This window comes from Dipodomys merriami, unplaced genomic scaffold (assembly GCF_024711535.1).
Source record: "Dipodomys merriami isolate MVZ:Mamm:240054 unplaced genomic scaffold, mDipMer1.0.p SCAF_4, whole genome shotgun sequence".
NCBI classification, from domain to species: Eukaryota; Metazoa; Chordata; class Mammalia; order Rodentia; family Heteromyidae; genus Dipodomys; species Dipodomys merriami.
This window is the reverse complement of record NW_027205603.1, coordinates 28,064,899-28,092,259: the sequence shown is the minus strand read 5'-3', so window position 1 is coordinate 28,092,259 and position 27,361 is coordinate 28,064,899. Positions and strand designations below refer to the sequence as shown.

Sequence of the window (27,361 nt, the reverse complement as noted above, 5' to 3'; positions counted from 1 at the left end):
CGTGGATCGCGTTCGGCAGAGTTAAAGCCCTCTGGCCAGAGCTGCTGGCTGAGGTTGGACAGAAGGGGACGCTGGGCGGCAAGTGATCGCCGCAGAGATCAGAAAGACTGAGCGCTGAGCGGAGCCGGGGACGCGCGGTTCAGCAGCCTCCGCTTTACCTGTATCGGAAAACCAGGGGTGAGCTCGGGGCTTTCAACGTGTATCCTAGCTATGGCTTGATGCTGGCTGCTCCCGGGAGGCGAGGAGGTGTTCCTTATCCTTGGAAGCCTAGTCTGGGGACAGCCCTACCAGTGCCAGGGGAGGGGGCATATCAGCTGGAGGAGACACGAGTTGAGTTCTCTCCACTCCTGCCTGGTCCCCAGCAGCCCCTCAGATGACAGGAGTGTCAAGGAGAGGTCACTGCTCCCTACTGCCCCCCCCCCCACGCCGGGATGTGCGGCGGGATTGGGTGACAAAGGGCTGCCAGTCTGCATCCTCGCCAGCCTCTGAACGCCGGCAAAGTTTGCATCTGAGTCTAACCTGTCCTCTGTGTGTGTGTGTGTGTCTGTGTGTGTCAGTCCCGCAGGTGCTGCTTTTCCTCGCCCTCCAGCAACAGCCGCCCCACCATGGACTCCCCAGTCCAGATTTTCCGCGACACGCCAGGCCCCAACTGCGCCCCGAGTGCCTGCCCGATCCCCAATGGCAGTGCTTGGTTCCCGGGCTGGGCCGAGTCCAACAACAACGGCAGTGCCAGCTCCGAGGACACTCCGCTGGAGTCGGCGCACATCTCCCAGGCTATCTCGGTGATCATCACCGCGATCTACTCCGTGGTGTTCGTGGTGGGCTTGGTGGGCAACTCTCTGGTCATGTTCGTGATCATCCGGTGAGCGCACAGCTTTGAGGATGCAGTTGTGACTGGGCAGAGCAGGGACCGAGCCAGTCGGGGTGATGGGGACTCTCTGCCCTCCAGGGCTCCGGGAATTCTAAGAGGTTGGCATCTTGAGAGGTTAAGGAATTCCTGTGAGAGTTTTTGAAGGGGGATTCTAGGCATTCTGCTACAGTGAATCTGAGAGCTGCTGCCTGAGTGCCCAGGGCGATTTAAGAGCAATCTGCACCTCAATAGAACCCAGGGCTCCAAGTCATTGCTGGAAACCGTGTGTGGGAAAGTACGAGGGTTGAGAGCAGTCTGTGGGGAAGGTAGCTGGGTGTAGGCCCTAAGTTTAAAGTCTCTTGGTAAAGAAAGTAGTTGATCTGCACGGCCTTTGGCTTGGTGGCCGCTTCAGTTTACAGCACTTCGGTTTGTCCTTTGTAAATATTTCTGGAGATGAATTTGAAGTCCACCAAATGCACTGGAGACAATTCAGATTGCCTATGAGTCATCAGACTAGTGTCATGGCTTATGAAACAGAAGCCAATATACTATTTAGGGTGGTTGATACACATATGGCACCCTTCTTATTTCTTCCGCGTATCAATGACTTGTAAATTAACCAGCTAATATTTATCTTCTAAACTGCCTCGGTGCGCATTTTCAAAAATTGCTTTACTATTTTTCACCCTTCTACCATGAGAAATGTAAGGTTTAGTTCTATTGTTCCCTTGTGTAATTTTCTTAATGTTACCTTCCTCTGATAAAATTCCAAATATTTACATACACATTAACTTTCTGGTAAATGAAATGATTCTTACTTTTTTAAAGACAGAGAGAAAGGAGGGGAAAGGGAAGTGGGAGAGGGGGGGAGGAAGGGAAGGAGGAGGGAGGGAGGCAGAGAGAAAGAAAGGAAGGAAAGAAGGAAGGAAGGAAGGAAGGAAGGAAAGAAGGAAGGAAGGAAGAAAGGAAAGAAGAAAGGAAAACGTGTTTTGCATCGGAGAGACCCAATGCTTTGGCAATCTGAGAATGAATACAAAGCTTACATTTCTTAGACCAGTCTCCTACTACCTGCTGCCAAATGAAGGGAGGGTACGAGTCAAGAACTGATTTTTTTTCTTGTTATTCATTTTTATTCTGACTTTAGTCTTGAGAAATATCCTCTATCACGAATTTTTAGAGTATTATCTACAATAACATGAGTTTTTCTCTTGGGAAACCATCATAATAAAAATAACTATTCAAAAAAATTATTTGCCTTTGTAGAGGTGGGAGGTCTTTGGAATGTTAGGCTTTTGTTTTTTCCTGGGCTTGAATTCAGGGCCTGGGTACTATCCTGAGCTTCTTTTGCTCAAGGTTAGCACTCTACTACTTGAGCCACAGCGCTCGCCACTTCTGGCTTTTTCTGTTTATGTGGTACTGAGGAATCTAACCCAGGCCTTTGCGCATGCAAGCATTCACTCTACCACTAAGCCATATCCCCAGCCCATGTTTATCTGTTCTCTAAAACTAGGAACCATTATTTAGTCACATGCTAGTGGCTTATATCTGTAATCTTAGCCACTCATGAGGTTGAGATCTGGAAGATTGTGTTTTGAAGTCAGCCCAAGCAGGAAAGTCTCTTAGATTCCATCTCCATGTCTCCAAAATAATCAGCAAAGTATTCTCAGAGTTGATCACCATTAGAGAGAAGATCAAAGAAAAGATAACTATTCTAGATTACAGTTATTAAGAGATCTAAGTAGAGAAGTCATGAGGTTGGAAATGAAATATTGTTACAAAAAAAGAGGATTCTTGATGTAAAACATCAGCTGTCTTCCTTCTTATATAATAGTAAGTATGTAAGTAAACAGACCTATCTTATTGTTACTGGAATGAGCACCTAAACTCTTCACTTTGAAAGGCTGTATCTCTAGTTGATCTGTAACATATGTTTGGTGTGTGTGTGTGTGTGTGTGTGTGTGTGTGTGTGTGTGTGTGTGTGTGTGTGCGTGTTGGTACTGGAGCTTGAACTCAGGGCTTGGGCACTGTCTCTTAGCTTTTTTGCTCAAGAGTGGTACTCTACAATCCTACAACTTGAGCCACAGTGTCACTTTTGGTGGTTCATGAAGACAAGAATGTCACAGACTTTCCTGCCCAGTAGCTAGGATTACAGGTGTGAGCCATCACTGTACCTTTTTTTTAATGGTTCTCTAGACCAAGACTAAAAAGAATGAAAAAAATCTAAAATAGCCCTTAGATACTATGCACAAAAAAAGGACTGAAATTACAGGCATGCACCACCTTGACTTCACTTTTTTATTAGAAACAAGACAGCTGATAATGGAACTAGAAAATGAAAAAAAAAAGAACAAAATATTCTGGCCCAAGCTCTTTCTAGAGTGTTTTGTTCTTTTCTTTCATCTTGGGAAGTAGAAGTAGAAGGATCACAAGTTCAAGACCAGCCTAGGCTATATAGTGAGATCTTGTCTCAAAAGGAGAAAAGGTGAAGAGTAATTCACTGAGACAGAGTCCAATTGCTAAGCCCCTTCTCACATGCATGCTGACAGCAAGTGATTCATCTTAGAGGAAAGTCACTTTCCTTAACTTCAGCTCCTGTGTTTTGAATCTCTGCCTCCTGTGGTTTTGCTGTTTCATTTATATCCTTCCTACTCAATCTGCTATCTCTCCCTGCCATCATTTTTTTTTCCTTTCAGCACCTGGACATACTCAAGTATCTCCTATCCTACTAAAAGCCCAATATGCACCAACTTTCCCTTAGCTAAGGTCTTTTCATCCTGCTGCCCACTACAGGAAGGTAAGCTCTGTGGAGGAATGATCCTTCTTCATGTCCTTGTCTCCTCCCACTTTCTTCAGTGATCTGTCCCTTGTATTTGGTGCTGACCTTGAAAGTCCTTTACTATGCCTTATTGCTCCTGCTTCAGCCAATTGATGCTACCTTCTCCGAAGGGTTGGGCATAACTGACCAATCTCAGATCCTTCAGTTCTCTTACAGAATTGTCTCCTCAGTTTTCTCACTCTCCACTGCTTTGGAAGCTTTTCTTTGCTCCTCTTCTCCTTTTCCCCTTCTTTTCCTGTGATGTTTCCTATGTGATGGAATTATTCTCTGTTTTCTCCTCAGCTTTTTTTTGGTCCTCATTTGGCACATTCTCTGCTTGAGTCAAGTTCAGCCAGAGAAGTGGAACCAATACTGGAAGTATAACCAAGAGAGTTCTTGCAGAAAATTGGCGTAAGAGATTGTAGAGCTGGCAGGAAAAGTAAGCTGCCATCTGCAGGTAGAATTTCTTCTTTTTCAGTGAATCTTAACTCTGATCTTAAGGCTATATTCCCCTGATGGACCTACCACATCTTGATGTTCTAGGACCATCTCCTTTGCTGAGTCAACTGATTATAAACTCTGATCACATCTAAAAAATGCCTTCATAGTAACCCATTTGTGAGCGTGTGAAGACATGGGAGCTATCATCCAGCTTAGGTGACACATCTGACTGACACACTCTCAATGACTTCATCCATTGTTTTATCCATTCTTTCAGGTTCATTGTGGAAAGTCTTAAATTCCTATCTTTCCCTTCCAGTTACCATCCCCTTTTTAAAGACTGCTAACTCCCTCCCTTCTGGATGGTTCTATGATTCTTTATTTTCTAGGTCTGCTTAGTTAGTCTGCTAGGTCTATCATAACAAAGTACCACAGACTTGGTGATTTACGAAACAAAAATTTAGTTTTTATATTCATTATTTTTTAATATTGGAGACAGGGTCTTGCTATGTAGCCCAGATTGTCTTTGAACTCCTGATCTTTGTACTTCAGTCTCATCAATGCTGGAATTATAGGTGTGTGTGTCACCAGAGTTGGCTTAAAAATGTATTGGTTCATAGTTTTGGGTGCAAGAAGTCCCCTAAGTGTCAGTATCAGCAGTTTCTCTGGAGCCACTCGACTCTTTGTGACACTTAGGGATGGCTGTATTCTCCCTATGTCCTCACATGGTTTTCTCTCTGTACACAACTGTCTCCCAATCTCCTCTTTTTATGAATACATCAGTCATGTCAGATTACGGGTTACCCTTATGATCTCATGAACTGTAATTATCTGTTGAAGGCCTGATCTTCAAATAGTCACATACTGAGGTGCTGAAATCAAAGATATTACTTCAATATGCAAATTTGGAAAGGACCTAGATCAGGTCCTTCTATGTGGGGTCTGTTCCTTCCACGTGTAATCTCTCATCTGCCTCCTCAAAGTATTTGTGAATATATATATATGTATGTATATATATATATATATATATAGAGAGAGAGAGAGAGAGAGAGAGAGAGACAAGGAGAGAGGGAGAGAGAGAGAAAGAGAAAGAGAGAGATGTAGGCATATCTATAGATAGAGATAAATATTAGATATCTATATATAAATATCTAGTCATATATATCTGTATATGAGATATCTATCTAGATATCTGGACATCTAATATCTAGATATAGAATATTAGATATCTAGATATATTTATATATAGATACTAGATATCTATACATAAATATCTACATATAATCTATAGCCTATCTATATAAGTTATAGATATAGATATATCATTTACAGTCTTTAGTGTTACCACCAAACCACTGCACTACAAAACACTAAGGTACAATGGTCATTCCTGCATAATTCATCATTTTATGGTCCCTGTTGAACATCAGATACCTATTTTGGAATGTTTTTAAGCAAAAATAGCAGGCTTTAATTTTCCTGAGTTCTGTCTTGGAATCAGTATCAAACTTTTTCTTTAATGCCAATGTAGCAAAAATAACTTCAAAAATAAGAGCATATCATTCATTTCTCAAGCAATTTGTACATGTTTGACAACCTCTTTAAATAGAGAGTCAGTTTCATTGCAACTGCTTTTGTGGATTAGCTAAAATTATTTCCTTCTCTGCAGGATGCATGATCACAGATGAAGTCTGAAACCTTGTTACAACCATTTTAAGGAAACTAAACAGCTGTAGAAAGGAAAGGAAGGGGAACTAAGGGAGAAAGAGTTAGAACCTATTTATAGATCCAGTGTACAGCTCTTAAATTTTAACAGACTATAGACAAAAAATTATTTCTTGATTCTGTGGCCTTTACAGTTTCTCTGGTGTTTGTCTCACTAGTACCATTAGGAGGGGTTTATTTCTCCCCAAGAAGGAAGAATTCCTCTCCATTAATCTATCTTACTGCTGTATCTCTTGAGCAGCAATATCTTGGTATGACTGTGCAGTTAGTACCTCCTTGCTCCAGATTAACTTCTGGATGCACTCAATTTTCTTGTCCCTGGAGGTTCAATGCTCACTAAAAACCTAAAATAATGATATAGTTTCAGTACAGTTGCCTTTATAAAGTTTGGTTTATGTGGGCTCAAGTGCCCAAATAATACTGGCTTAGAACTATCTTACTCAGAACAAAGAAGTTCTAGAATAAGGTTTATTTTTTCAACAGAGAACTCAGCCAGTAGGTATTTATTTCTTTCTTTAGAGAGAATGCTATATATATCTTAGAATACATAGATTTATATATGGATATATTTATTGTTGTTGTTGTTTTAAGACAGGCTCTTGCTAAGTTGAACAGGCTGATTTCAAACTCACTATCCTGCCTCTGCCTCCTGAGATGTATACTTCCACACTTGCCAGAATAGATTCTAGGGATGGGATAATAGTGTATAACTACTTGTGAATTATTGCTTATTTATTTGTTTAAAACTTTTTTTGACTTGCCAAACAAAATCAAATTTAAATGGAAGATAAGGAAAACATGATGAATGGAGAAATCCCAAAGGGACTGGCTAGCAGCTGGACAAGGAGGCCTTGGTATCAGGACTGACATAATCAGGAGCATACATATATCAGCACTGACCATAGGAACAATCTTCTGAGTTCCTGTTGGACATGTAGACCACTTATTATCACTTAAAGAAATGAAACTACAGAGGGCCAAGTGTCTATCTAAGGAACCATAGTTTCTGCGTGACTAATCTAATATCCAGGCCTAAGTCTGTTCAACTGTAATGCTCACTCTGTTCCCTGATGCTTTTCATCTCTCCAAAGGTTCATTGGAGAATGGGAAACTTTGGGCCTCTACTTCCAGCCTGTGATTTGACCTTCCCTAAATTGTATGTTTGTAGAAAGACAGAGTACTATGCTTGAATACCCATATATTTCTAAGTATCTAGGTAGGTGCACACTAAGAAACACCATACGACTTAGTGACCTGCAGTTTTATTCTGGGCACTGGTATATAGAAGCTTTTTCCTGATATGAGAGACTAGATATGCTAGAATATTAGTACTGTGAGTAACATCATTATGTAGCATCATTATGCCACAGTTACTACTGAGACAAAAGGCTGAGTCATTCCTGGGACACTGGCGAGCTTCCTTTCCTAGTCACAGCCCTGCAGGACAGACTGCCTCTTGGTATGAAGCAACTGTGGTGAATTGGTATCTATCTGTGTGGGAACTGTGATTCTATGGCCAGGAGCTCTCTTGCCCATGCACATGGGAGAGCAAGTCTGGGGAACTTCCAAGGCCTGATGCACATTTAGAATGCACAGACTAAGGAACTGTCAAAGTCAGGTCCTTTCAGAAACAATGACTGAATTTCCTTTCTTTTCTTAAAAATTGAATTACCTCCTACCCTTTCACAAAAAAAATTTCAACAGCAAGCAATATTGAAGAATGTTTTGCAAATTAATTTTGTGAACTGAAAATATTGGAAATCTAATGGAGCAAACTCATATTTCCAAATCATTGCTGAGAAGTCACATCAAGATCATCATTATTGTCTTTGAGCATTTTATTTGTATTTAATGTATAATTAAATTATAATTTTTAATTTAAATTTTAAGGTGATATGCAGAGAAGTTACAGTTACATAAGTCAGGTAATGAGTACATTTCTATTTGAACAGTGTCACCTCCTCCCTCATTCTTTCACTTCCCCCTCCTACCTTCCTCAAGTTGTATAGTTCATTTCTAGCATAGTGTGTAGTGGTTTCACTGCTTAATTGGTTTGTCCTTTATCTCAGCATTTCTGTGCTTTGTCTTCTTATCCCCAAATCAGATAAACTTATATAGAACACAAAGTGTACAGAAATAAAAAACAGTGACAAAATGGAATAAACCAAAGGAAAAAATAAAAAATATATATTTGGAAACCGTAAAATGCAAAACCTCGTTTCCTCTAAACAATAATTTAGATTCATAGCATCACTGACTGGCAAGTACAGATTTTCTATATACTATTTGCTCTCTCATATTCAGTCCTTCTGTGCCGGGAGATGCTGTAATATCCCTCTAACTAGAGTTGGATGTTTGTTAGAACTGATGAGTGTTCATTGACACAGCATTATCACCCTGAGTCTAGAGGTTTGTCCATCTACCCCAAGCTTGACTGAGGTTTCACAAATATTGTATGCATTCAGGGTGTACAATTGGTATGATGGCACATGTGTATACTTCCAATACTCAGAAGGCTGAAAAGAAGATTTGAAAGTTCAAGTCTAGTTTATCCAACATGCAACATCAGGTCAAGGAAAAGTGAGAAAGAAAAAAAGAGGGAGTAAAAGTGGAAAGAAACAAGAAAAAAAGGAAAGAAGAGAAGAAGGGAGGAAAGGAGTCAGGAAGAAAGGAAGATAGGAGAGAAAAAAAGGAAAGGATGAAAGGAAAATATTAAAAAAAGAAAACTGTTTACAGAAATAAACATGAAGGTTTGTGGTATAGTTCGGTTCTTGAATGTCTCTTAAAAACATAAATGCTTAGAGGGTTGGTCACCAGCCTGTGGTGCTAGTGGAAGGTGGTAGGACATTTAAGAGACAGGGCCCAGGGCTGGGAAGGTGTCTCAGTGGTAGAGTGCTTGCCTTGCATGCATGAGGCCCTGGGTTTGATTCTTCAGTACCACATAAGCACAAAAAGCCAGAAGTGGCGCTATGGCTCGAGTGGTAGAGCACTAGGCTTGAGCTGAAGAGCTGAGGGACAGTGCCCAGGCCCAGAGTTCAGGCCCCATGACGGGCCAAAAGAGAGAGAGAGAGAGAGAGAGAGAGAGAGAGAGAGAGAGAGAGAGAGAGAGAGAGAGAGAGAGAGAGAGAGAGAGAGAGAGAGAGAGAGAGAGAGAGAGAGAGAGAGAGGGCCCAGTGGGAGGAAGTTAGGTCATGGAGAGTGCCTTCAGAAAGGGATCCTGCTCCTTCCTCTCATTCTTTTTGCTTCTGGCTGCTATGAAGTGAAGAGGCTTATGCCCCTGCCATGATTTATTACTTTACCACAGGCTTCTCCTCAAAATAGGCCAATCAGCCATGTAAAACCCTCTAAGAAACAGTGAGTCAAAATAAACGTTTTCTATTTACATGTTATAGATAGTTTGTCATGGTGGTTGTCATGGTGGTTGCTCCTTTGTACATGTGAACATATTTATAATGAGCACCTTGAAGAGCTGTTTTCAGCAAATTTCAAGTATTCAGTTCAGTAGGATTAACCATGGTCATTATTCTGTACATTAGATCCTCTGAATTTATTCATCTCATAACTGAAGTTTTTTTTAATTTTTGACAAGTACTTTCCTTTTTTCCTACCCCTTTTTATCATTTAAAACATAAAACTTAGAACATTGTGCGTCTGGAAAACATATCTAGGAAAGTGAATTAAGCATGCTTATTACAAAGCAGAGAAAAGAGTTCCCAAGTTTGCTTCTCATCATGCTAATTTCCCATTGTCTTTTAGAAAGGACTGCCTTCCCTGGTGTTATATTCCTATTGAGTTTGGTCTTTTCAGTGTTTTTCAGTATTGTTATTGTTTGTGTTGTTATTGGTACATTGGGGTTTGAACTCCGAGCCCCATACTTGCTAGGCAGATATCTACCACTAGGTACGCCTTCACCTCTGAATTTTGTCTTAGGCAGAAATAATATGATGAGAAAGCTGACAGGTCCCAGGGTTTGGTAGCATTTGGCCACACTCTGTTTTTTTTTTTTTTTTAACTGACCAATATTTCTTCAGGTATATTCCATGGGACTGTAAGTATTTGCAATATATGAGTCCACTCAGAAAAATGACCACTAAACTTTAAAATTGTTCTTCCTTCTCTTGTGTTATATTGATACCAAGATTTGAATTCCTACTTTTTCAATAGTTGTGATTTTAGTCAAGTTACCAATTTCCTCTGAACCTTTTTTTTTGTCTCCAAAATGTACACAGTTGGCCTTTCATATCTTTGGTTTCCTTACAGATGTCCTATCTTGCTTTATCAAGTATAAGCTTCAAAAAGCTCATTGTACTCTATGCAGAATAGTAAATGATTATTTACATAACATTTGCATTGTTTTCAGATATTATAAATCATCTAGAGATGATCTAAAGTGTAGAGGAGGATATGTGAAGGTCACATGAAAATACAGTATTATTTCTTATGAAAACCTTGAGCTTTCATGGATGTTGGTATCTGTGGGGGTCAGGGCACCAGCCTCTGGTAGATTCCAAGAGACAGCTGTATTACCTATGGAAATCTGAGATGCCATGTTTGTCCCACAGGGCATCCCAGTAATGCTTTATAACAGTGTTCATTCTTGGATGTGTCCTCTCCTCATATTACATGTTTCAGATACTCAGGATGCACACTTAGCTCCACTAAGCAGAACCCTTTCAATTTTTAGCTTCCAGAATTGGCAGAATTCATAGAATTTCATTGTTTCTGATAAAAATACCTGATACCTTAAGAATCTTTGGAAATGATATCCCTGATGGATTTAATAGATAAGGATTCTGAGAACTCCTGAGAAACTTGGGGAATATTTCTAAAACTTTTCTTCTCAGACTTTTCCTTTCCAGAAAAGCAGGATTAATGTCATCCTTTGGGTTTATCCTATGAGCTGGTATGTAATTAATAATGACAGGAAAGTAGCTGTAGCAAGAATCACAGTGGTGGCTGGCATCCACTGAGCAATTATCAGGAGCAGGCCCTGTGCTAAGTCATTTTATGTATATGTCATTTAATCATCATGACAACTTTATCAGATAATATAAAATTCCTAAAACAGTGGCTGTCACATCATAAGTTATCAATAAATGCTTAATGAGATTGTCTCCTGGAGTCCAAGGTTATTCTTGGCTCAGTGCCATAATTCCCATTCAACAGCCTCTTATCACTTCTCAGCTGTGTGTATGAACTGAAAATAAATATCACCACCCTTTATCCCCTGTGCATTAGCAATCAGGCCCTTCTTTCTGTCCAACTTGATTTCAAAGCTCGAAGTTCTGCCAGGTTCTCTCTTTTCCAAAATATGCCTTAAAATTTCAGATCCTTCTCATCTGTGTATCCTTTTAGTTCTCATTATAATTTGGACTACATTTAAAGCTCTTAAAGGCTGAAGTCTATATGTTGAATTTACTTTTCAGACTTTCTCCAATGCAAGAGGTTGCTGTCCATGGGTTAGGCCACTTTGAGAATATGTTGAAAAAAATGAAGTGAGTAGACAGCAGAGAGAACAGGAACACACTGGAGGGAAGAAAGAGGGTGTGTGGACATCAACAGGGGCACAGTGCAGGTAAAGGCTAAAAGTGACAGCAACCAATAAAGCTGAAAGGATGCTGGCAATCAGTCATCATGATTAATGGGTTATTGTATTCCTGTCATGAGGGCAAAATGAAGTTCCTGATTAGAGAAGCATAAATGAAATTTTAAAAAACAGAATATTACCTTGAGCAATATGCCTCTCTAGCAAAGGACACCAATAATGCTTATGTTTTCCACTTGTACATTGTCTGAGCCCAGCAGGTACAGGGAGGGGATTTGAAGCTCTGAGACCCCTGAATCATAGGATCCACGTTCCTCTTGATTGTGCCTCAATTCTAGCATAGTTAGTATCCTAGTCTCCTTAAAACTTTGGTGGATATTTAATCCTAACATCTCAGCAGATAACTTTGTTTCTCTTACTATCACCCAAATGTCTGTGGATTCTGATTTAGAAGTCATTCTTCCTTTCTTCCGTAAAAAGAAGCCTTGAATTTAATTGTCCTAGGGGAGCATTTCTAGCTCCCTGAAACATCCTCCTCTGAGGCTCACACCCTGACCTCTCTTCTTGACCTTTCATCATGATCTGGTTTTTTACCTTCTGTCCAGTGCACTACACTGTGGATTCCAGGTTTGTATTACCATCCTGTTTAGTGAGGACAACTCCCAGGCTTTGCTCTTTTTGTGCCATATGCTCCTGCCATGTGTATGCTAAAAAGTGCTACCATTTGCTGCCAGACCTCCTCCAGCTTTCCACACAAGCCCAAGCTTCCCACCCAGATGATGCCATTTGACTTGACATGCTTGTGAATTTTTACAAAGCTTTGTGGATGAAAAAGGAAACAATTTCGTTTCCTGTCACACCAAGAAAGCTTATGTGTTTTTCCCCAGTGGATCTATAGTGAATGGAAAGTTTGTTAAAAGTTTTGTTGTGGTTAAATCCAATTAATACCCAAGGATTCAACCAGACTGTCTGAGGGAAAGGGTCTTGTTTTAGACTCATATGTTCATAGTATACAGTTTAGTATAGCACATAAAAGACTACCAGCAAATACTTATTGAACTTCTGGTTTATTTGTGTGTGTGTGTGTGTGTGTGTGTGTGTGTGTGTGTGTGTTGTTTCTTAGCTTTTTAACTCTTGACTAGCACTCTACCATGAGCTACAGTTCTACTACTAGCTTTGTGGTGTTTCACTGGTGATAAGAATCTTACCACTTTCCTTCCTGGGCTGGGTTTGAACCAGAATCTTTGGATCTCAGCCTCCTGAGTAGCTAGGAATATAGGTGTGAGCCGTCAGTACCAAGCTATTCATTCATTTTAATTATACCTGTGGTAGTCTCCTCTTCCCGTGTTGCAGGTTTGTGACTTGTGCCATTAGACTCCTATTAGAGCCAACCTCTAACACCTCTCCTAGCTTCTCCCAACCAAGGTTCCAACTCAGCTACCTGGGCTACAAAATCCTCTGTGTTTCCCAAATTTTATTTTCTTCAGCTATCAGGAGGAAATCACATAAATCTAAAGGGTCAAGTACAAGGGCAGTTGTAAAAGTCAGCTATAATACATGGATATTAAAATACTAAATCTTATAAATGAAAAAATGTTGGAGAGAGATGTAGGAATATAAGAATTCCTATTAAAAGTTTAGGACTTGAATTTCTGTGCTGCCTTTTATAACTATTACTTCGAGGAATTTTAAGAAACTTCTGTAATTCTTATCTATAGACTCAGGATATTAAACCCCACTCTCCCTGGCACCCCAAACATGTGCGAGAAGAAGCTAGCCTATGCTGCCTTTAATCCTGACTACTCTTGAGGCTGAGATCTGAGGATCATGATTCAAAGCACTTCCAGGCAGGAAACTCCATGAGACTCTTATCTCCAATGAACTACCAAAAAGCCAGAAATGGCACAGTGGATCAAGTGATAAAGCATTAGTCTCAAGCACAAATGCTCAAGGGTAGCAAGGAGGGGGAGGAGGAGAAGGAGGAGAAAGAGGAGGCGGGTGGCCATGGCAGAGGCTGATGGTGATGGTGATGAAGTTTTTGGCTTATCTTGAAAATTACTGTCCCTTTCTTTGGAAGAGAAGACAAAGTTTGTGCCCTAACATCTCTCAAAACTAAGTGAAGTAAAGAATGACAGAATTATTTCCCATGTACTGTGGTGTTGCTTCGTAAGTGAAGAACTCAGCTTGTTTTATTTATATAATATACTTAAAATAAATGACAGGCTAGTGCAAGCTGGCAAACAGAAATCAACACACCTAATTGTGTTTTGCTATTTCAATTGGACAGATTTTAAAATTCAATTTTGCATTTTCCAAAGCTTGAATAATTACAATGATTAATTTCTCAAAAAATCCTTAAAAAGAAAATGTTTATCTCTGTTTTACATGTTTTTTAAAAAAGTACTTTTTAAAAATTGCTTCAAATCAGCAACTCTGAAAGGAATAAAATGAATTATCAGTAAAATAATCAACTTACTATAAGGCTTATATGTATATCTACCTATTTATTGATGTTATATTTTTATCTTAATATTTTTATTATCTTTAAGTAGTTGTACAATTCAACATGTCAATTTATGAGTACCAAGAATCTTGATCAATGTCACCCCTTCCATGGTTTCTCCATCTCTCCCAACCCCACCCATTTCCTCAAGTGGCTTGATTCCTTATATATTTTATTTAAAAACTTTGAACAAAGCACTAAAATAACCAATCCTATATTCTTGTCCAGTTTTCCTACTATAGTTAATATCTAGAACAGTCCTTTTACATAAGACAAACTCAGTGATTAGGTAAAGAATAAGTGCATGAATAAGCAAAATAAATAAGCCAAAACATGTTACAACCCCATTTGCCTTATGAGTTTAACTGGCAAGTGGAGGGAAATGTTATTATTTTTTGTCTTTCAGCTATACAAAGATGAAAACAGCTACTAACATCTACATATTTAACCTTGCATTGGCTGATGCTCTGGTTACTACCACCATGCCTTTCCAGAGCACTGTCTACCTGATGAATTCTTGGCCCTTTGGGGATGTTCTGTGCAAGATTATCATTTCCATTGACTACTACAACATGTTCACCAGCATATTCACCCTGACCATGATGAGTGTGGATCGTTACATTGCTGTGTGCCATCCTGTGAAGGCTTTGGACTTTCGGACACCCTTGAAGGCAAAGATCATCAATATCTGTATTTGGCTTCTGTCATCTTCTGTTGGCATATCTGCATTAGTCCTTGGTGGTACCAAAGTCAGGGAAGGTAAGAATGAGCATTTTCATCCTATCTAAAAATACAGACTTGTAATTATGTGAGCTTTTTCTTTGAGAATGAGTAGGGTGTGTGTGTGTGTGTGTGTGTGTGTGTGTGTGTGTGTGTGTGTGTGTGTGTGTGTGTGTGTGTGTGTGTGTGTGTGTGGAATGCCATTAAAGTTTAGAAATGTAATGCCTAAATCCAAGCAGTATGAGAAATACATTTTTTGACCCTTCACTTCTAAATGCAGAATGAGATAATCATATCAGAACACAGATGCCCAAGCTGTCTCTGATTCTGGAAGGGCTTTTCAGAATCTAGAGGGATTGTAAAACTCCAAAATGAGAATCCAATCTGTAGTGGCTTCTTATTTACTTGTCTCCCTTGCTAATTTTTTCCTATATAGAAGAGACTAGATTTTTCAGAACATATTGTGGGAAATCATAGCCTTTTCTATATTTATATTTTAATTAACAATTTGAGGATCAAAACTGACTTCAAGAATAATCTTAATAGTATTTTGAGGGTAACAAGATAAAGAAGAGAGATGTGTGAATATTGTCTTCCCATTGCCGCCCAATCAAACTGTGCTCAACAAGTTCCTCTTATTTATAACAAGAGCAACAAAATCTTAGGTGTGGGTATGAGGCTGCATTATGACACCATAGGATACTAAAATTCAAGATCCTGGCAACTCTGGTACACACCTTTCCTTTTCTTTCTCTCTAAGGGTCTAAATCATTAACATGCTGGCTCTTTCTCCCTACTCCTTCAATGCTGGTCCTATCACTATTTTGACAGCTTCTTTGGCTGTAGGCCATTCAAACACAGGTTCACAGCTGTATGGAGGTTACAGATAAGAAAAAAAATCCATTACATTTTTGGACATGTCAGTTCTTTCCTCATGCTAATAGGATGTTTTACCTGTATTTTCTTGGTCTGGATTGCATTGGAAATTGCTTGGGTTCTTACTCGTACACTGCTGCCTCCATCCTACCTCTGGAGGGTCTGGTTGAGTTGACCTAGATATCAAGATTAAGCTCTCCATGGGGATTGGCTTGTAGCCAAGATGAGCAGTACTGCTTCAAGAATTTTGCTTTATTAATAAAAGATGAGGCCATAGAAAATATTTTAGTCCTGAGAAAAACTCACTAAGGGAAAACAGAAGAACAATCACTTTTAATTTTATCACTGCTATTGAATGATCAGGCAGGTAACTGGATGCTCAGGGAACTTTGTATACCTGTAAGTACTGATAGGTGAATGTGAATAGCAAGGACTTTCCAGGCCTTAGTTAAGGCTAGATACTGTTGAATGTGGTGAGTCAAGCCTGTCATCCTAGCTACTTCAGAAGTGGAAATCAGGGGTCATCAAGGATCAAGACCAGCTTGCAAAACAAGATCATAACACTCAATGTCAGCCACTGATACATGCTATGGCCCAATTGTTATTACATCTATGGGAAACACAATGGCTGGGTACAGTGCTGAGTGTCTGTCATTCGCAGTTACAAGCACAAGTAGGAGGATCACAGCCCAAACATAAAGCAAGATTCTACTTAGAAAGTAACAAATGCAAAAAGAGACTAGGGGCACAGCTCAAGTGAAAGTTCAATCTTCAATATTACAATAAATGAAAAATAAGTAAATACATAAAGGCTAAAAGTATCATTAATTTGCATGATACAAGAATAGCTTATTTCTGTTTGTTTTTAGATAATTGTTTTAAAGCATCTTTATGTTCTGAATGGAAAAATACTGGGAATTCCCATTTATTACTCCATCTTTTTCCATGACATACATGGTCTCCCCTATTAGCAATAACCCCCACCACAATGGCACATTTGTTACAACTGATGAACCTACTTTGACACAAGATTATCATCTGAAGACCTCACCTTACATTAGGGGTTACTTTTTGTGACCACTTTTATGGATCTGGACAAATGTACATAATGGCATATGGTGGTTGTTTTTAAATGAAAGTCGATTGTTTCTTTTCTGAATCTCAGGTAAATATCTAGCATAGCAACAGCAAGTGATAAGCTGTTATCCTTGACAATTTTTAAGAAATGCTCCAATTTATCACACAAGCATTTTAAAATACGATTAACTTCAAACTGGATTTTGCTTCTTCATGCCTATAAGAAATGGAAATAAATTTAGGACAGTTCTGAGGTTGGAGATTTGTTCATCCCATTTCAATTCAGGAGCCAAGTATCTGTACACTAGGCAAAGGAAGAGAAGCATGGGCTAAATAATGAAAGAAAATGGGTGCTTTCCAGGACAAAGAAGAACTGATTTTTATATTTCAAGTTACTCTTGTACACTTAACCACTATACTTCTTCTACTCTTTGTCAGAAAATGATATCTCAAAAGGAACAGGTTTCAATTAGGCCTCTAAAAAAGGAAACAAAGATAGACATTTTTTTTCCAGGAAGACACTGATAGAGATGAATATCCACCACTATTGTAGAAGATAGATTTGTGTATCAAAGAAGAGAAAATGGTGAAAAATTAAAGTAAGCTTTTAAAAATTTTCTAAAGCACATTTTGTTTATATGATGCAAGACATTCAGTTTCGCATTCAGTATAACATTCAGTTTGAAATGCTGTGCCTCACTGTGTGGTTAGACTCCTGGATGACCAGGAGCATTTTAGATAATCTCTAATTCAGGGCTTGCTGGCATTGATATTCAGAGGATTTATGTTAGCATGTAATTCAACAGAATGATCTTCATAAGCCCAAATTTATTGCTGTGTTTATCAACATCCGTGTTTACCAGTATTTAATACTGAGTACAATTATACAATATTTTTCTTTTATGGGAATAAAATATTGAATCATATTTTATATGTTTAGGTATAGTTATTTGTGGATTGCATAGTCTACTACAATTGTTATAATAGCTTAGAAACCATTACAGTATCTATACTTACAAACAGAAACAGTTATTCTTTTTTTATTGTGAAAATAACATAAGGAGGGGTTACAATTACATGGGCAAGGTAATGAGTACATTTCATATCAAGCATTGTTGACTCCTCCTCTATTTCCCCTTCCCATCCCTTCCCATCTCCCCCCTCACCTCTAGCCCACTTCCCCCCCTCCACGTTCCCCCCGGAAAAAGGTGTAAAGTTTATTTTTCTTTTTTTATATTTGTGATTTACATTTTTTTTATTGTGAAAATACTGTACAGAGGGGTTACAATTACATGGGTAAGATAATGAGTACATTTCTTATGAATGAGTACATTGTAGCCTCCTCCTTTGTTTCCCCTTCCCATCCCCCACCGCCCCCCCTACCCAATCCTCCCCTCGCCCCCCACCAAAGTTGTAAAGTTCATTTTCGACATAACAACTTGTACATCTCATTGTTACAATGGATCCACCTGTATCCCTATTTAAACAATTTGTTGTTTTCATTCCCCTCCACAAATTATACCAACATCAAATACAGTGAAAACAGAGGTTATACCGTAGGGGAGGAACATACAAAGAAACAAAGAAATCATCTTATAAATATGTTAGAAACAATTGCAAGAAAGAAAAAAAATTTGAGTCCTTATCTTAGAGTTCATTTCACCTAACATTAACTTATCTAACCATTTCTTCTTGTCTCAGACATATACTAGTAATTGTAAATAAGGGAAACCAAGGGACCTATGTTTCTTTGGGCCCGGATTACTTCACTTAATATATTTTTTTCCAAGTCTTTCCATTTCCTAACAAATAGGGCAATGTCATTCTTTCTAATGGAGGCATAGAATTCCATTGTACATATATATATATATATATATATATATATATATATATATATATATATATATATATATATATACCACATTTTCTTGATCCATTCATCTACTGAGGGGCATCTGGGTTGGTTCCATATCTTAGCTATGGTAAATAATGCTACAATAAACATAGGTGTGCTGGTAGCTTTAGTATGGTCTTGTTTGTGATCATTTGGGTAAATGTCCAAAAGTGGGATTGCTGGGTCATAGGGGAGCATTATGTGGAGTCTTTTGAGGAACCTCCATACTACTTTCCAAAGTGGTTGAACAAGTTTACACTCCCACCAACAATGCAGGAAGGTTCCCTTCTGTCCACATCCTCTCCAGCATCTGTTATTAGAGTTCTTGATTATAGCCATTCCAACTGGGGTGAGGTGGTATCTCAATGTTGTTTTGATTTGCATTTCTTTTATTGCTAGAGAGGTTGACATTTCTTCATGTGTCTGTTGGCCATCCTTCTTTCCTCTTCAGAGAAGTTTCCTTTAAGTCTTTAGCCCACTTATTTATTGGGCAGTTGTTTCTTTGAGAATTTGTTGTTGGGGATTTAATTTTTTGAGATCCAGATATATTTTGATATGAGACCCTTGTCCGTTATATGGCTAGTAAAGATCTTCTCCCAATCAGTGGGCTTTCTATTGATGTTGCTAGCTATGTCCTTTGCCATGCAGAAGCTCTGCAATTTCTTGCAATCCCATTTGTCCAAACTTTCTTTGATTTGTTATATCTGGGTCTCTATTAAGAAAATTTCAGTTTGTGCCAAGGAGACCTAGGGTTTCTCCTATTCCATCCTGTAATGTTTTCAGAGTGTCTGCTTTGACTCCGAGGTCTTTGATCCATTTGGAGTTGATTCTGGTGCAGGGTGATATATAAGGATCTAGCTTTAGTGTTCTACAGGTGATTAACCAATTTTGCCATTTACTGAAGAGGCTGTCTTTCTTCCATTCTATTTTTTTAGCTCCCTTATTGAAGATTAGATGGCTATAGGTCTGTGGGTTCATTTCTGGGTTTTCAACTCTATTCCATTGGTCCTGAAGTCTGTTCTTGTGCCAGTACCAAGCTGTTTTGATTACTATGGCTTTGTAGTAGAGTTTGAAATTTGGTATTGATATTCCTCCAGCACTGTTCTTTCTGTTAAGGATCGTTTTTGCTATTCAGTGTCTCTTATTGTTACATATGAATTTTTGGATTGCCTCTCTATTTCCTTGAAGAATGAGGCTAGAATATTGATAGATATTGCATTGAATTTTTAGATAGCCTTGGGAAGTATTGCTATTTTTACGATGTTGATCCTTTCAATCCAGGAGTCTGGAGGTTTTTCTACTTTCTAAATTCTGTTTTAATTTCCTTTTCCAGGTTTTAAAAGTTTTCATCATAGAGGTCCTTCACTTCTTAGGTTAAGTGAATTCCTAGGTATTTTATTTTTTGTGGGGCTATTACGAATGGAGTTGCTTTTCTGATTTCAGCCACGCTTTTCTTATTGTTGGCATGCAGGGAAGCCATTGATTTTTGAAGATTAATTTTATACCCTGGTATGTTGCTAAAGTTTTGAATCAGCTTGAGTAATTTGGGAGTGCAGTCTGTGGGATTCTTTAAATACAAGATCATGTCATCTGCAAAGAGGGAGAGTTTTACTTCATCTTTTTTTATTTGGATCCCCTTTATATTTGCATCATGTCTTATTGCTGTAGCTAGGCATTCTAATACTAAATTGAAGAGGAGTGGAGAGAGTGGACATCCTTGTCTTGTTTCTGAGTTAAGAGGAAATGGCTTTAGTTTTTCACCATTAAGTATAAGGTTTGTTATATACAGCCTTTATTGTATTGAGGAATGTTCCATGGATTCCTAATTTTTCCAGAACCTTCATCATAAAGAGGTGTTGGATCTTGTCAAATGCTTTTTCTGCATCTATTGAGATTGCCATGTGGTTCTTATCTTTGCTCTTGTTGATGTAATGAATTATATTAACTGATTTGCATATATTGAACCAGCTTTGCATCCCTGAAATGAATCATGTTTGATCATGGTTCATGATTTTTTTTGCTGAATTGTTGAAGTCGATTGGCCAAAATTTTGTTGAGAAGTTTTTCATCAATGTTCATCAAAGAAATGTGTCTATAGTTCTCTTTCTTTGATAAGTCCCTGCCTGGTTTTGGAATGAGGGTTATGATGGCTTCATAGAATGAGTTTGGTAGTGAAATTTCTCTTTCAATTTCATGGAGGAGTATTGGTCTGAGCTCTGCTTTGAAGACCTTGTAGAATTCTGCTGTGAATCCATCTGGTCCTGGGTTTTTCTTAGATGGGAGGTCTCTTATTGCTGTTTCTATTTCAATGTTTGATATGGGGCTGTTAAGATGGTTTAACTCGTCTTGGTTTAGTTTTGGTATGTTGATATTTGCTAGGAAAAGGTCCTTTTCTGCCAGGTTCTCACACATTAGCAAAAAGGTTTGAGAAGTGTTCTGAATATTGGTTGTTTCTGTGGTGATGTTTCCATTCTCTTCTCTGAGTTTATTTGGGTGTGTTATCTTCTTTTTCTGATAAGATTTGCTCAGGGTCTGTCAATTTTGTTAATTTTTTCGAAGAACCAAGTCTTTGTTCTATTGATTCTTTCTATGGATTTTTGGATTCTAATTCATTTAATTCTGTTTTAATTTTAATGATTTCTTTCTTTTTTAATGACCCTATATCAAGCATTGGGGTTCATCTTGCTGCTCTTTTTCAAGGAGATTCAGATGTCTCATTAAATTGTTGGTTTCAGATCTCTCCAATTTTTTGATGTAGGAACTCAGAGGTATAAACTTGCCTTCGAGTACTGCCTTAGCTGTGTCCCAGAGGGGCTGGTAATTTGTATGTTCATTTTTGTTGGCTATCATGAACATTTGAATATATAGCTGTTTCACTACACTAAACAATTACTTGTTATTGTACTATTAAAAAATATGTGTCAGTGCTGTGGCTTGAACTCAGGACCTCAAGTTCTATCTTGTTTGATTGGCTCATGGCTGGCACTATGCCACCTGAACCCCATCTCCAGTCCAGCATTTTGCTGGTTAATTGAAGATGGAGTCTGTAAGACTTAACTTCCCAGGCTGGTTTTGAACTGAGATCCTGCAGCTCTAAGGCTCCTGAGTATCTAAAATTATAAGCATAAGGCACAAGGCATATTTTTCCAATATCAGGTAAAAAATACTTTTATGATAAAATTACACTTATGGTATTGTTTATGTCATGTCAATCTGTAAGGGATGAACAGTGAAAACAAAGATATGTCTGACATGTGCTCACTACTGAGACAGGAAGAGAAAGTAGGGGCTGGCTAGTGCCAGCCTGGGGGACCATGTTCATGGACCACCTGCCCATCATGAAAGTAGTTTAAGATATATTGATCTTGGGCCCATGCTCTTTTTAATACTAATGTCATTCCAAAGGAATATTGGTGAGGAGAAGCAGAGCCAATCAAGCAGTTTTCTTAGTAATCATACATTCATTTATCTGAGTTAAATAGTAATACTGGCAAAAATGAAGAAAGTGTCTGATTTATTTAGAATTATCTTATTCATGATGATTTATTTGTCAGTTTACTCCTCTTATTTTCTCCTTCTCTTTTTATTCTCCTTCATGTTTCAGCAATTATAATGAATATGATCGTTCTATTCATTCACAATACCTTGATCATATTTAGATAGATTCTACTATTGATATTTAGAATCCCACATAAACAGGGAATATTTAAACAGGGAATATTTGTTTTTGTTTTTTTTAAATTTAATTTAATTTTATTTGTGAACATACTGTACAGAGGAGTTACAATTACGTGGGTAGGATAATGCGTACATTTCTTACCAAGCATTGCAGCCTCCTCCTTTGTTTACCCTTCACATCCCTTCCCAGCCTCCCCCCTCCCCCCCAATCCAAATTAGACAAGTTCGTATTTGTTAAATTCAATGGATTGATTTAAAATATTTAGCCATTTATTTCAAATGAATGTTAACTTCCATCCAACAAAGTCTTTAATACACAGAAATAACAAATAAGTGTCCATTCTACAATTGAGCAATTTTACTCTCAGGCAATCAATGTCAAATCAGCTTTCGTTGCTAGACAAATCATATTTGCTAACTACGCACCATCAGATATCTATAGCATTGTGCGTGCTAACAATAGATAGTGGTTTTCTAGCTTTATTGTTTTATGCACAAAGACGGGATGGCTAACACTGTACCCCTTCTGATGGGACCTTTGAAATTCTGGGTATTCAAACTCTTTTATAACACTGTCACAGTACTGCTAATAATAGGTTTTGTTGGTTTTAATCACCTCCTTCAGATTTGGATATCATCGAATGCATCTTGCAGTTCCCTGACGATGACTATTACTGGTGGGACCTGTTCATGAAGATCTGTGTCTTCATATTTGCCTTTGTGATCCCTGTCCTCATTATTATCGTCTGCTACACCCTCATGATCCTGCGCCTGAAGAGCGTTCGACTCCTTTCAGGCTCTCGAGAGAAAGATCGAAACCTGCGCCGGATCACTAAGCTGGTGCTGGTGGTAGTGGCAGTCTTTATCATCTGTTGGACCCCGATTCACATTTTTATTCTTGTGGAGGCCCTGGGCAGCACCTCTCACAGTACAGCTATTCTCTCCAGCTACTACTTCTGCATTGCCTTGGGATACACTAATAGCAGCCTGAATCCCATTCTCTATGCCTTTCTTGATGAAAACTTCAAGCGGTGTTTTAGGGACTTCTGTTTCCCCATTAAGATGAGGATGGAGCGACAGAGCACTAGCAGAGTCAGAAACACGGTTCAGGATCCTGCTTACACGAGAGATGTGGATGGGATGAATAAGCCAGTATGACTAGTCGTGGAGATGTCTTCTTATTGTTCTCTGGGAAAAGAAGAGTTCAACGATCTAGGTTTAACCCAGATTACTACTGCAGTTTGAGGCAGAAAGATCTAGTTTTAACATAAACTTTTAGAAATCTCATGGTCTGAAGTCATAAGGTACAGGCTGCATTAGCAATCCCGGCCAGTGGAAACATGTAGGCTGTAGAGGATGGAAGATGGAGGGCCACACAACAAAAGGAACCTTTCTCCAGGGCAGGGAAGCTAGGCACACTCCCAGTCCCTTTGATGAACAAAGGAATATGTCTTTTTCTTCTGGCTCTCTAGATTTAGTTCATCTCTATCTGCTGTGGCTTTCCTATGCAATATGATTTCAAAGCTCTGTTGACAAGAAAAGGAAAAGAAAACATTGGTTTGGAAACTTGGTGATATCCAGTCTCAACCACCTCAACAAGGAGAAAACTTCTAGGACTCACACCCAGCTTCATTTTTGCTGGATGGATATGTATTTCATGTGCATGTGCAGAGAAAATTCCAGATGCACACATGCTGCATCTGATGTTCACCTACACTAGAACATCACCTTGACATTTATGAACATATTTCAGGTATGAAAAATGGCTTCTGACATAGTTGAATATCTTGAACACTACAGTTGCTAGGTTGGCTTTTTGTTTTCTAGGATGCTATTCAGGGAAATCATCTTATAAAGCATGGATTGATACCAAGAAGCAGAATGTGGCTTAAATACCACTGTAGGTGTATATAGTTTTATCTGTAAATAATACCCTAGGTGTAAATAAAGAGTGAGCTTTCTTGCCAGCCAGCAATTTTCTCAAGGGCACATTAATGATATCCCTTGAGGCATTAGAGTTCATGGTAACATTTCATTGCAACATAGCTATTCTCTGGGAGTTAGCCATGGATGGTGTGATTTCTTCCTGATTCCCTGAACACCATTTAATATTTTAACAATGTTCAGAACTCAGTGTTAATGAAACTGTAAACTCTGAACTCATTCCTAGGTTGTATTCTTGGCAGAATCATTTGTTTGTGGCATCTCTTTATGAATATAGAATTATTAACAGATTCTGTTTTGTAGGGAGTAAAATGTTTTGATTATATGCAACTTGGGTCATTAGTTTGTGGCTTTCAACAGGAGGGAAATTGTTCCTAAATGCATACTGGATGAGCATGTGATATTACTTCATGCCCAGACATAACCCGTGCAGTTTTCTGCAAAGGGTGTTCCTGCTGAGGATAATCTCCTAAAGAGCACATTTAGGATAATTTTGTTAAAACTTCTAGATGACATATAAATCTCCTCTTCTTTCCCCTGAAACTCGTGGTTTCAGAGGTAATAGTTTTTTTTTCATCAATTTTCCTGGGAAGAAGAGAGGGATAATTTAGAAAAAATACCTATCTCTAAGCATATATCTTATTAAGCCATCACCTTTTGGAGTTTAATAGTCCATCTAATGTGTGGACCTATCTAACCATACACCCCACTACATCTACGAGTTCTGCTTACCAGGTGGTTTTTCTCTGATGAGTAGCACCTCTTTCTGGGAACAAAGCCTTGTATTTAGGGTTTACATGTGGCTTCAGAATTTTACTCGTCTTGTTTGTCTCTGTTTTAGGCATTCATAGTCTTTAACACAGATTGCATAAGGCAAGGATTTTTTCCAAATGATCTTTTGAGTATTTCTTAAATTTTATTGAAATTCTTAAGAGCACTTGGATTTGTGTAACTGAGTGTAAACACGAATGGCTTAAACAGTGGTTGACATTGTATGAATTACCTCTTGGCTATCATATAAGAAAGATGCCTATGTACAAATCCAGTGACAAAAATACAGAAATGTCTTTATGGAACAATGAAAACTAGGAGATTTTTTGGTAGATTCTTATTTAGGGCACAAATATAATAGAGAGAATTATTCGTGTTTTCTCTAAATTAGCATTCCACATACTCTTCTAAAATTCCTTGCCATTACTAGAGTCTCAACCTTTATCTGTTCTCTATCTCTTCATGTGTACATTTGCAGTCCAAGAACAGAAGAATTAGTTTTAATACCCATGAGTGATCCTTCAATCTCCTTGGTCATTCTTAACACTGCTTTCCTCAAACTATTGGAGGAGAAAAGATTCTGATATAAATTTCGAGCACTGTTTTACAGAATAATAAGGTGAGTCATGTATGGCAGTAAAAAATATCACTTAAGGCTGGAAACTGTCTTGGCCAAGGATCAATTGGGTATTTATAATGATATAAATAGACAATATAGACAGAAGGATGAAGGAAAGCTGAAGAGAAATATTAGCTATCTGTCCCTGCCATGTACCAAATGTGCACAAGCGTGCACATGTGTACTACTCCAAGGCATTGAGCATGTGACTGTTCTTTCATGCTTCCAGATAATGGATCTGCCCAAGACACCACCCTGCAGGTATCTCCTCTCTCCTGGGGCTCCAGCTTTCCTATCTCACAGTACTTCCTGTTCTGTCTGAGGCCTGAACTACAGGTGCCTCATCTTGAGATTGACTGAATGAAGGCTAGCTCCCCACTTAATGAGGGGTCAGAGAATGTTCATAACAATGCAGGAGGTTATGAGAAGCAATGAGGACCGAACCTACAATTCTAACTAGGAGAACTAATATATTAAACTGACTGTGAAAATAGGGGGAACTATTAGGCTGGGAATTAGGCGTAAACTCTAGGCTTAATACACAAGAGGAAGTATAGTCTGAAAAGTCATTTGGAGTGGGGGGAATCTAGGACTTTTCAAATTTATCTTGAGAGAGTGGTTTCCTTGAGAGAGTGGTGATATATTATTAAGAAATAAAAGCTTTTAAACTTGTATCTGATCATTTACAGTCTTTTCATTCAGTCCTGGGACATAAGGTAAATAATAGAGAAAAATAGCAATCTATTGACTGGTAAGTTGTATGTCCATTTAGTGAAATACGTTTTCTAAACAAGAATTGCTTGGATTATTCAGCATGAGTATGAAAATCTCATACAAGAAGAATGTAAGCCAACTTGCCCCAAGATAATTTTATACTGGGAAATATATGATGTGTATTATTTGCATCTTGTACTTTTAGAAGATGATAATTGTGTACATTGTATATAAAATTGTGTGCCTTGCAATAAAATGAAAATTGTACCTGCTACAAACTGAAATTGTGTTATTTGATAAGGCATTAATTCTTCAGTGACTTCAATGACAGTGTACATGAGAAGTAACATTAACTCTTTCAAAATTCTAAGTATCACTTTAATTTTCTATCTTCATGGGAAAAAAAGCAAATAGTCTTCTAATTTGATCATAAATCCCAGACTAATGGATTCACAAGAAAGTTTGCCTATTTCTACAGTCACATTCTCAAGATCATAGAATCAAAATTAAATATTGCCTTTCCAATGAAAATCCACTTTTTGAATATGAAAAACATGCAAAATCCAGAATAAGTCTGGCTAACCAACAAAAACTTAAATAAATCAAACACCCTGTAATCACATTCAGTTTTCTGACCTGCTGCCCATGGAATACAACTGTACCACTGGTATGGCCTCTTTCTAACTTCATAGCCTTCAGACACTAAGCAGAGTAATTTTAAAATTAATATGTGTGTATGTGTGTGCATACTATTTTATAACTTACAGAAATGCAATGCTGTATTTCATTTTTATTATTGAGTAGCTGTATAAAGAGGTTACAATTCTGTAAGTCTGGTTATGAGTACAATCTACCTTTTTTTTTTTTCCTTTTTTGGTGTCAGTACCTTAGCTTGATTTCAGGGCCTGGTCTCTGTGCCTGAGCTTTTGTGCTCAAGGCTAGCACTTTACAACTTCTGGCTTTTTAGTGGTTAATTGGAGATAAAGTCTCACACACTTTCTTTCCCAGGCTGGCTTTGAACTATGATCCTCAGACCTCAACCTCCTAATTAGGTAGGATAACAGGCATGAGCCACCACTACCCAGCATTTCTAAGCTTTTTTATTCATAACTGGTGTTCTATCTTTGAGCTTCACTTCCAGCTTGGCTTTTTGCTGGTTAATTGGTGATGGGAGTCTCACAAACTTTTG

The 27,361-nt window shown here is 38.4% G+C and overlaps 1 protein-coding gene across 1 annotated transcript; it reads left to right on the top strand.

Annotated features, from left to right (window-relative positions):
* Nucleotides 1-26,468, top strand: Oprk1 (opioid receptor kappa 1). The gene is made up of 4 exons (XM_069990712.1): nucleotides 1-177; nucleotides 558-862; nucleotides 14,286-14,638; nucleotides 22,750-26,468. The coding sequence occupies exons 2-4, from the start codon at nucleotides 606-608 to the stop codon at nucleotides 23,280-23,282; spliced, it is 1,143 nt and encodes a 380-aa protein (XP_069846813.1). The 5' UTR covers nucleotides 1-177; nucleotides 558-605; the 3' UTR covers nucleotides 23,283-26,468.
* The last annotated feature ends 893 nt before the right edge of the window (nucleotides 26,469-27,361 follow it).